At 38.5% G+C, this 12099-nt stretch overlaps 1 protein-coding gene across 1 annotated transcript in view; it reads left to right on the forward strand.

Moving 5' to 3' along the window:
- Nucleotides 1–12099, forward strand: part of LOC102843329 (chromosome unknown open reading frame, human C4orf21) — a 131229-nt gene that overhangs the window by 32623 nt on the left and 86507 nt on the right. Inside the window, exon 7 of the mRNA XM_006881145.1 lies at nucleotides 10944–11005. Coding sequence (XP_006881207.1) covers nucleotides 10944–11005 — 62 coding nt within the window. The remainder of the gene's footprint in view (nucleotides 1–10943; nucleotides 11006–12099) is intronic.

The raw sequence follows: 12099 nt of genomic DNA on the forward strand, positions 1-12099 counted from the left end.
AAAAAAAGAAATTGAATAGGTAATTAAACAACTTCCAACCAAAAAAACGCCCTAGACAAGATGGTTTTACTAGTGAATTTTATCAAACATTCAAAGAAGAACTGTCCCCAATTCTGCATAAAGTATTTCAGAAAATAAAAAAAAATATTAAATTCTCCCACACTCATTCTATGAATCAAGTATATCCCTCACACCAAATTTAGGAGGGACACCACCAAAATAGAAACTGTAGACCAGAGTATCTTCCATAAACATTGATGCAAAAATCCTCAATAAAAGCCTGGCCAATAGAATCCAACAGTACATCAGAAAAATAATTCACCATGACCAAGTGAAATTCATAACTGGTATGCAAAGATGGTTCAACATAAGAAAAATCAGTATAATTCATCACAGTAATAAAGCAAAGGACAAGAACCACATGTTCCTATCAGTGATGCAGAAGGGCCTTTGACAAAATCCAACCCCTTTTCCTGATTAAAACATTCAATAAAATAGGAACAGAGAGGAATTTTCTAAACATAGTGAAAATATATATGCAAAACCAAGAGTCAACATCATTCTCAATGGAGAGAGATGAAAGACATTCCCTTTGAGAACAGGAACTAGACAAGGATGCTCATTATTACCTATCCTGTTCAATATTATACTGGAAGTTTTCACAAGACTTCAGTAAGGCAAAAGAAGGAAATAAGAGGTATCCAAATTGACAAAGAGGATATAAAATTGTCTCTATATGCCAGTGATATGATAGTACACTTAGAAAAACCTAAAGACTCAATGAGAAAACTACTGGACAATTCAGCAAAGTAGCAGGATACAAGATAGCATAAAAAGAATCAGTTCCATTTCTCCACAGGGATAAACAGAATAAAGAAATGTAGCTCAGAAAAATACCCATCACAATAGCTAATCACAAGAAATAACTACTTGGCAATAAATCTAACTAGACACACAAAAGACCTATACAAAGAAAATGACAAAACATTACTACAAGAAACAAAAAGGGACCTGGAGAAATAGAAGAATGTTCCATGCTTATAAATGTTGTTATGTGCCATCCAGTTGTCTGTGAGTTATAGTGACCCTATGTACAGTAGCTCTGAAGCTTGCCCGATCCTGAACCAGTCTCACTGATTCTGACACACCTACCCCCCCATTACCCCTTTATTGTGTCAGTCCATCTCATGTAGGGTCTTCCTCTTCTGTGCTGTTCTTCTACCATTCCAAGCATGATGGCCTTCTCCAAGGACTGGTCCCTCCTGACCATGTGCCCAAAGTATGTGAGAGGGAGTTTAAAAACCCTTGCCTCCAAGGAGAAACTTGGTTTCATCCTCTCCAAAACACATCTATTCTCTTAGCAGTCCATAGTATGTTCAGTACTCCTCTGCAGCACCACAACTCAAAGGCATCAATTCTTCTGTCATCGTTAGTAATTATCCAGCTTTCTGACACATAGCAAATAATTGCAAAGACCATGGCCTGGATCAGGTGCACCTTAGTCTCTAGACTGGTATAGTTGCTTTTCAGTACTGTGGAGAGGTCCCTGACAGTAGATTTTCCCAGTATAATTCCTCTTTTGATTTCCTGACTGCTGGTGTCAAGAGTGTTGATTGTGAGCCAGGCAAGCTGAAATTGTTAACAACCTCAATTTCTTCTCTATCCATCATGGTACTGCCAATTGGCTCACTTGATGTTGTGTCCAATCCATATTGAAGACTACAGTCCTTGACTTTCTGCAGAAGCACTTCACGTCCTCCTCAGTTATAGCAAGCAAGGTTGTGTCATCTACATATCACAAGGTGTTGATAAGTCTTCCTCCAATCCTGATATCACAAAAGAAGACTCAATATCATGACAATAACAGTTTACTAAAGGCAGTCTCCAAATTCACTACAATCCCAATACAAATACCAATTCCATTCTTCAGTGAGATTGAAAAGGCAATTTCTAATTTTAATCTTGAATGGAAAGATACCCCAAATAAGGAAAGTACTCCTGAAAAAGAACAACAAGGTAGGAAGAATCACTCCCTGATCTGAAATCCTACTACACAACCGTAGTGGTCAAGACAGTGTTGTACTGATATAGCAACAAACACATTGATCAGTAGAATGGCATTGAGAACCTAGAAATCAGACCATCTAGCTATGGTCAACTGATTTTTGACAAGGAAACAGTCAGTTAAGTGGGGAAATGACGGCCTTTTTAACAAATGGAGTTGGCACAATTGGAAAACAATCTGTAGAAAACTCAAGCAAGACCCACACTTCACATCATACATAATAACCAACTCAAGGTAGATCAAGGATCTAGGAGTAAAACCAAAGATTATAAACTTGATCAGAGAAAAACTTGGAAGAACTCTAGAAGCTCTAATCCACAGTCTTTCGACCATAATGAAAATTCTACAATGAGGAGAGAGTAAAATAGATGAATGGGACCTTCTATGAATTAAATCCCTATGTTGTTGTTGTTATGTGCCGTCGAGTCGCCTGCGACTCATAGTGACCCTATGTACAACAGCCCTAAATTCCGCTCTGTCCTGTGCCAATCGCACTGTCTCTGGCACTCCCATCCCAATTATCCCAATCACTGAATCAATCCACCTCATAGAGGGCCTTCCTCTCCTACGCTGTCCCTCCACCCTCCCAAGCATGATGTCCCTCTCTAAGGACCAGTCTCTCCTCACAACATGTCCAAAGTATGTTAGACGGAGCCTCAGAATCCTTGCCTCCAAGGAGCCACCCGGTTTAACCCTTTCCAGGACAAATCTGTTTGTTTTCCTAGCCGTCCATGGTATTCTCAATACTCTTCTCCAGCACCACAGCTCAAAGGCATCAATCCTCCTTCTATCCTCCTTGGTCATTGTCCAACTCTCTGATGCATAACAGGTGATTGCGAAGACCATGGCCTGTATCAGATGCACCTTAGTCTCCAAAGAGACACCATTGCTTTTCAGCACTTTGGAGAGGTTCCTAACAGCAGACTTTCCCATTGCAATGCGCCTTTTAATTTCCTGGCTGCTGGTGCCAAGACACTTGACTATGGAGCCAAGCAAACTAAAGCTGTGTAAATCCCTATGCACATCAAAAAACTCAAACTTCCATGAATAAAAATGAAACCCACAGACTGGGAAAAAAATATTTGGCAATGACATATCGATATAGGACTCATCACTAACATCCCAGCACCTCAACAAGAAAGAGGTAAACAACCCATTTGCAAAATGTGTGCAAGGTATTAATAAACAGTTCTTACATGTTAAACACATGAAGAAATGTTCAAAATCCCAAGTTCTCCGAGAGATGCAAATAAAAACCGCCGTGTCATCTTACCTCAGTAACTGTAGCAAAGTTCAGCAGAGCAGCAAACAACAAATGCTGGCAAGACTATGGAGAGATTGAAACCTTTATTCACTGCTAATTAGAATGTGAAATAGTGCAATCACTATGGAAGACCTTCTGGTGCTTTCTCAGTAAGTTAAAAATATAAATACCATTTGACCCAGCAATTCCACTACTGAGAAAATACCCTAAAGAAACCAGAGCCACCACCCAAAGAGATGTGTACACATTCATGTTTATTATGTGTTATGCACAATAGCAAAAAGATGGAAGCAATCCAAGTACTCATCAACAAATAAGTGGATAGAAAAGCCATGGTGTAGTCATACAATGGAATACTATGCAGCACTGTAATACAATGAACTTGTAAAACATTACACAACATGGGTGATCCTGGAGGACATTATACTGAGTGAAATAGCCACAGAGGAACAAATAATGCATAACACCATTGTTATAAAGCAGAACTAACATGGGGAGTTAGGGGGGAAATAAGAAAAGAGTGGATAACCAAGGATGACAGAAGAAGAATCGATGCCTTTGAGTTGTAGTAATGGAGAATATGATGCATATTATGCACTGCCAAGAGAGCTAACAGGTCTGTCCTAAAGAGGTGAAAGTAAGGTACTCCTTAAAAGCAAGGATTTTGAGATTCCATCTCACATACTTTGGGTATATAGCCAGGAAGGACTAGTCCTTGGAGACAGATATCATGCTTGGAAGAGTAGAGGGACAGTGCAGCACAGGAAAATCCAGGATGAGATAGATTGACACAATAACTAGGATAATGAGGGTAGATATGTCAGAGAGAGTGAGGTTGACTCAGTATAGAGCAGGGTTCAGAGCAATTTTGCATAGGTTAGCTGTGGTTCGTAGTCAACTTGACGGCACATAACAACAACAGTACCATCACACTTTTCTGAATAAAAGACGCTTCTTTGTTCTGGGCAGGGGGAAGTGTATAGATAATGAATACAGAATTGGAACAGATGAAGGAAAGAAGTGTTTAAAAGAGATATATAGTTAGGCATGATATATATGACAGCAGTCCAGAATAAGAGGTGCATTGCAAAGTGGACTGGAGGAGGGGGAGGGAGGAAATTGTGCAACAATGAATGAATGAAAATCTTTCATTAACTCTTCTGTAAACATTTGTTAAAATCCCAATTTAAAAAATGGAAAAACAAATTGAGAGAGAAGGGAGGAATGTATGTATTAATGAATGAATGACAAACCAACCTTTCTTTTAACTAAAATCACAATTTGAAAAGAAAATGATAAAATAATCTGTTTTGAAAAAAAAATTAGCTTTACTTTTTAAATTATTAATGATGATATTCATGTATCACTTATCATTTTACATTTTTATTTTATGAACTGACTCTTGATATCCTTCTCTACCTAAGATTCTAAAAGAAGATGAAGTCGAACAAAATGAGCCACTTGAGTCCTTACAAGTAAGTTATCTTTTAAAATACAAAATAGCTAGAAAATATATATATATGTAAATAGATATAAAAATTACATAGGTTGAGGCAGTCTTTGAGGCTGGGACCCACTGTCCTCCACAGATCTGTAATAAAGTGCATTTATGGAAAAAAAATTACATAGGTTTTGGTTTTAAGCTTATATTGTGTATTGTCATTTTCAAATGTATTTATATTTTTTGTTGTTTTATGTGCCATTGAACAACGAATCTGAACCCTGCCCTATTCTGTGCCATCTTCATTATCTCTGATAATACTTAAGTCCATTGCTACAGTCACTGTGTCAGTTCAACTTGTTGAGGATCTTCCTCTCACATTGACCCTCCACCTTTGCAAGCATGATGTCCTTTTCTAAGGACAAGCCCATCCTAATAGCATGCCCAGTGTATATGAGACGAAGCTGCACCATCCTCGGCCTCCAGGGAGTCATCCCAGTTGCACTTTCTCCAAGTCATATTTGATCTTTTGTCAGACTGTGGGTTTATTCAGTAGTATCCTCCAACACCGTGACTCAAAGGCATTAATTGTTCGTCCATCATCCTTATTCACTGTCTAACTTTCAGATGTATAGCAAGAAATTTTAAAGATCAGGTGCACCTTAGTCCTTAAATTCACATCCTTGCTCTTTAGCACTTTGGAGAAAGCCTTGGCAGTAGATTTTCCCCAAGACAACACTTCTTTTGATTTCTTGAAAGCTGGTACCAAGGGTGTTGATTGTGTACCCAAGGAAGATGAAATCATTGACAATAAATCCTTTCTCTGTTTATCATGATGTTGCTTATTGGCCCAGTGTTTTTCTTGATGTTGAGATGTAATTAATATTAGAGGTTTTAGTCTTTGATCAGGGAGCTCTAGTGGCAAGAAGCTGTACTGCAATTTCAAAGGCACTCAGTTTGAGTCCACTAGCTGCTCCATGGAAGGATGGACAGTCTCCTCCCATTTGATTAACTGCCTCAGAGAACCCTCTGGAGAGTCAGCTGTGGGTCAGTTCTCACCTACTGGTACAACAACATTCTTTGATCTTTATCAAAAATGTCAAGTTCTCATTTTCAACAAGCAAGGTTTGTGTCATCTGCATAACGCAGGTTATTGATCAGTCTTCTTCTGATACTGATGCCTCATTCTTTATAGAGCCCTGCTTCTTGAATAATTTATTTGCTCAGCATGCAGATTGACTAGGTACAGAGAAAGGATACAGTCCTGATGAACTTCTTTTTTTTTTAATTTTAAACCATGTAGTGTTTCTTTCACTGTTTGGGAAAATAGCCTCTTGTTTTTGCATAGGCATGATTAAGTGTTTTGGAATTCCCATTCTTCTCAGTGTTAGCCACAATTTGTTGTGATCTACACAGTCATAACACAGATAACATTCTTCTTCTGTTCTCTACTTTTTTTCAAGATCCATCTGAACATCAGCAATGATACCTTGGTGCTGCTGCCTCTTCTAAATCCAGCTTGAATTTCAGGCAGTTTTCTCTTGTTACACTGTTCTATCTGTTTTTCATAAGATGTTGTTGTTGTTAAGTGCCATCGAGTCGCAGGCGACTCATAGTGACCCTATGAAGGAGAGTCCTCAACGCTTGGGTGCTTTTCATCCTCTCTCTAGGTTCATAGAATTACTGGAGGCAACCTATTACAGAAATGGATGCCACTCCTCCTTCCAAGCTTGTTTTAATTGGGGAGCTTCAGCCCCCTGTCTGTCCACATTGGGTAACCAACCGTTAACGCATTTGACACATCAGTGTCACAGTGTTCATCTTCACAGCAAACACAAGTGACTGCTGTACGGCAACTTGTACACCAGGGCTATACGACCTAGAGGAATGTCTGAACAAAAACAATGAAAGACAGGCCCGAGGGCCGCGGGTTAAAAATCACTCACCTTTGGCTTGATAGCATCGCTTTCTGTCCACTGGGCCAGCTGATCTCTCTGTGAATTTCAAGCAGTTTTCTCTTGTTACACTGTTCTTTTTTTCATAAGATTCAGCAAGATTTTGTTTGCATGTGATATTGTTTGATAATTTCTACATTCTGTTTAATCACCATTTTTGGAAATATTCAGCCAATTCCTAGGGCCTTCCCCCCATTGCCATCAAGCCCTTTTGCTAGAACTTCGTCCTTCAGTAATGTTGGTGCTTGAACATATGCTATTTCTGTCATAGACATTTTTATTTAGTGACTTTCCATCGTCTTTTGGTGCTTCCTGGATCATTTAAGATATTTCCATAATATCCTTCTGTATTGCAAGGCTTGAATTTGTTTTTCAGTTTTTTAAGCTAGAGAAACACTGAGTGAATTCTTCCCTTTTTATTTTCTGACTCCACCTGTTTGCATATTTCATTAGAATATTTTGCCTTCTCCTTCAGCTCTTTGAAATTTTCATCTTCTACTTTGCCATCTTGATATTCTAGTGCTATTTAATAATTGTTGTTGTTATTCATTGCTATCTATTCAAAACCAACTCATAAATGACTCTGTATAGTGTGTTTTCAGAGTCTGTAAACCACACAGGAGGAGATTGCTCACTTTTCTTCCTCAGAGCAGGTGGATTTGAACAGAAGTCCTTTGGGTGGGCAGTACAACTCTTTATCCACTAGACCACCAGGTCTCCCTATTTTGCTCTTAGTTATGCCTAGTCTAACTTGCTTTTTTTTGTTTCTACTTTTGTGGAATAATAATGTCCCTAGTGACACAACCTCTTCTAAACCAAGCCTGCATTTCTGGTAGTTTTCTGTCAATGTTCAAGTCTTTCTGGATAATCTTCAATAGGATTTTGCTAGTATATGATATTGTTTGTCAGGAATGGGAACAAATATGGATCTCTTCTAGTCAGTTGGCCAAGTAGTTGTCCTCCAGATGTCTTGGCATAACTTGGTGAGCACATGCAAGGCAGCATCTGTTTGCTGAAATATATCAGTTGGTATTCATCAATTCCTTGGGCTTTATATATTGCCAAGTCCTTAAGAACAACCTGCTCTTCCTCCTTCATCACCATTGCCTCATGCTCATATGTTGTTTCTTGAAATTATTCTGTGTCACCCAATTCTTTTTGGTACAGTTACTCTGTCTAATCCTTCCATCTACTTTTAATGCTTTTTTAATCATTCAATATCCTGCCCCATAGCATCCTTACACTTTGCAACTTGTGGCTTGAATTTATTCTTTTCCTTTCAGCTTAAGAAATGCCTAGTGAGTTTGGCTGTTTTAATTTTCTGACTCTTAGCTCCTTGCACATTGCATTGGATCCTGGTAAAAAGCAGAAAGTGCCTTAAGAATATCTATCTGTGTTTCATTGACTTTTCAAAGGCATTTGACAGCATGGATCAACAATAAATTGTGGCTAACCTTGAGGAAAATGGGAATCTCAGAGCACTTGATCATGCTTAGACGAAACCTATACTTGGACCAAGAAGCAGTCCTCAGAATGGAGCAAGGAAACACTGCATGGTTCAAAATCAGGAAAGGAGTGTGTCAGGGATGCATCCTGTCCTCATATCTTTGCAATCTGTCTGCAGAACAGGTCATGTGGGAAGCAGGGCTTTATGAGGAAGAGTATGCTATCAAGATTGGAGGAAGACTAATTAAGAAGCTATGATATGCAGATGACACAATCTTGCTTGCTGAAACGGAGGAGGACCTGAAGCACTTGCTGCAAAAGGTCAAGAACTGAAGCCCAACATCAAGAAGACAAAGATTCTCACCACTGGGCCAATTGGCAGCACCATATTAGGTGGAGAAGAGATTGAGGTTGTTAACAATTACAGCTTGCTCAGCTCTACAATCAACACTCTTAACACCAGCATTCAGGAAATCAAAAGATGAATTGGGAAAATCTGCTGTCATGGACCTCTCCAGAGTGCTAAAGAGCAACGATGTCATTCTGGATACAAAGTACGCCTAAGCCATGCCATGGTCGTCTGCATTACGTGTTATGCTTCAAAGAGCTGGACAATGACTAAGGATGACAAAAGAAGAATAGATGCCTTCAAGGAGTGGTGCTAGAAAAGAGTCTTGAACATACCATGAACTGCCAAGAAAAGAAACAGATCTATCTTGGAGAGGGTGAAACCAAGTCTTGACTTGGAGGCTAGGATTTTGAAGCTCTGCCTCACTTACATTGGACATGTGTTCAGAAGAGATCGGTCTTTGGAGAAGGACATCGTGTTTGGAGGGTGGATGGACAGCACAGGAGAGGGAGACCCTGGATGAGATGGATTGATAGAGTAACTGGAGCAGTGAAGGTTGGTGTCAGAGTTAGTGAGACTGGCTCCGGACAGGACAGGGTTCAGAGCTGCTGTATCTAGGGTTGCTATACATCACAGGAGACTTAATGGCAGATAAAAATAATAACATACTATGACAGGTTTGGAAGCAGGAGTGCATCCACTTCCTAAATAGCGTTCTTCTGGAAACTTTGATAAATGTTGATGGTTGTAGAGGGGCTTCAGGCCTTTTATTCATAGGGTCACTATGAGTAGTGCTCGACATGAAGGCAGTCAACAAAAACAACTTTTTTGGAAACATTCTACATCCTAAATATGATCTGGTTAAATTAAAAAAAAAAAATTTAAAAAATCTTTCCCCATAAAGCTACTCTGTAAACTAAGCTAAGAATTGTTATTGACAATTACATTTTCAGTTATGTTGCCAAACACAGAGCAAAAAATAAATCTTGTGTTGTTGTTACTTGCTGTTTTTTTACCCAAGTCAAGCATATAAATTCAGAAGTAATTGTATAATTTAGTCTAATAATTACCACATCTTATTTTTATTGAAAAAAATAATTGTTTAAACTTTTCCTGGGACAATGATCACAAAGTATGTAAACTATAATTAAACCCTATCATCCGTTTTTTCACAGTGTAATGAATTATCATTTAAAATAAATGTGACATATTATTAACAACTGGTTGTTATCTCACACTAATGTAATAAAATGGAAAGAAGAATTGCATGTTTTAAACATTACAGTGCATTTGTACTTTTGTAAAGACTCTTAACCACAACTCTGCCTTTCTTTGTACTTTAGTGGTGGGAGGAACTTTAAAAGCTTGCTAGGAAGCTCTCTGAAAATGTACTTAGTACCACTTCTGCTCTATTCATTGAAATGTAATCAGTTATACTAGCAAAAGAGCTATTTTATCATGGTAAGTACTATGCTAATGAATTTTTTGATCATTAGAAAAATTCTGATTCTAAAATATGAGGTGATCTTTTTAGGTACTGCTTGATTGGAAGTTACTGTATTATTATTGTTGTTATTAAGTGCCATCGAGTCGCAGGCAAAACTCATAGAGACCCTATGAAGGAGAGTCCTTGACGCTTGGGTGCCTTTCATCCTCTCTCCAGATATTATTATTAGGTCCCTTCAAATTGACAACTCACAGTGGTCCCATGAACAACAAATTCAACTTTGCCCTTTCCTTCACTGTATTCACAGTTTCTACCATGCCTAAGTCCGTTGTTGCAGGCCCCTTTCAATCTGTCATATTGAGAGTCTTGGTCTCATATATCCCAATGACTGGTGCTTCCTGAAAATGGGCCCAAATTTTACCGACCCTTGCCTCTAAGGAGCAACCAGGATGCACTTCTTCCAAGACAGACTTACTAGTTCTTTTGGAAGTCTGTGTATATTCATTACTCTTTGTCACCATCGTAATTCAAAGGCATTGATTAATTTTTGGTCTTCTTTATTCATTGTCCAACTTCCAGATGTGTACAATGCAATTGAAAAATGCCATGGTTTGAATTAAATGCAGCTTAGTCTTTAATCTGTTTGTTTATTTTCTTGGCAGTCCATGGTACATTCAATACTCTGGATGGAGGGACAGCGCAGGAGGGGAAGACCCTCTATGAGGTGGATTGATTAAGTGACTGGGGTAATCGGGATGCATGTGTCAGAGGCAATGCGATTGGCACAGGACAGAGCAGAGTTTAGGGCTGTTATACATAGGGTTGCTAGGAGTCGCAAACAACTGGACTGCACATAACAACAACAACAACATAGTCTTTAATCTGATATCCTTCTTATATGGTAATTTGGAGATAGCTTTCATAGAGCTTGATTTCTTGCCATTGCCCTCAGTGCACCTTGAATTTCTTCCTTTAGTATCATTGTACTTGAGGATATACTACTTCCTGAAACTGCTGAGCCTCAACCACTTCATGTTGGTACAGTTACTCAGTGTATTCATTGTATCTTATTTTGAGATTCCTTTCATCATTCAAGATTTTACCTATAGACTTCTTTAGTAAATTGAAGTTTTATTTCTTTATCTTCGGTTCTTTCAATTTGAGAAATGCCAAGTTTGTTCTTCTCTTTTGGTCTTCAAACACCAGATCTTTATACATTTGATTATAATACTTTGTTTTCTCAAGCTGACCTATGAAATAATTTTTCCGCTGTTTTACTTCATCAGTTCTGCTTTTTGCACAAGGTCTACATTAAAGAGCATGTTTCAGAGTCTCTTCTGTCATCAACTTTTGTTGTTTCTTTCTTTCCCGTCTTTTTAATTACCTTTTATTTTCTTTATGGATGATGTGTTTGATATAATTCCACAATTTATCTGGTCTTTAGTCATTAGGGTTCAGTGCATCAAATATGTCCTTGAGATAGTTTTAAATTTAGCTTTTGTTGGTATGCATAGGTATCAGATCGATTACATCTGTAGAAAGAATCGCTAGAGAAGCCCAGTATCAGCTGTAAAAACTAGGCCAGATGCTGATTGTGGAATAGACCACCAACTACTCATATGCAAGTTCAAGCTGAAGATGAGGAAAATTAAATCAAGTCCACAGGAACCAATATTTGACCTTGAGTCTATCCCACCTAAATTTCAAAACCATCTCAGGAACAGGATTGAGGCCTTGGGCATTAACGAGTGAAGACCAGATGAGCTGTGGGAGTATATAAAGATTATCATCCAGGAAGAATCCAGGAAGTGTTTGATAAAATTAATTACTAATGGACTATGCCCACCATTATACCCTGTCTTACCAGATCCCCATCGGATCTTTCCCATTTCCATTACCCACTCACATGACTCACCAAACTCTGCAACCCTGTGATATGACCCTACCATCGTCACCAGTCTGCTGCTCCCACCCTTCCCCTCCTTGGATCCTCATACATATTTTACTAGTTGCTATCCTTATGTTTAGAATAAAAAAATGGGCAGAATATTAAATGATCCAGGAAGTATTAAAAGAAGATGGAAGGAATATACTGAGTCATTATATAGAAAGGAATTGGCAGATACAGAGGA

The sequence above is a fragment of the Elephantulus edwardii genome, unplaced genomic scaffold (genome assembly GCF_000299155.1).
Source record: "Elephantulus edwardii isolate Elephantulus edwardi_28Jun2011 unplaced genomic scaffold, EleEdw1.0 scaffold00012, whole genome shotgun sequence".
In the NCBI taxonomy this organism is placed as follows: Eukaryota; Metazoa; Chordata; class Mammalia; order Macroscelidea; family Macroscelididae; genus Elephantulus; species Elephantulus edwardii.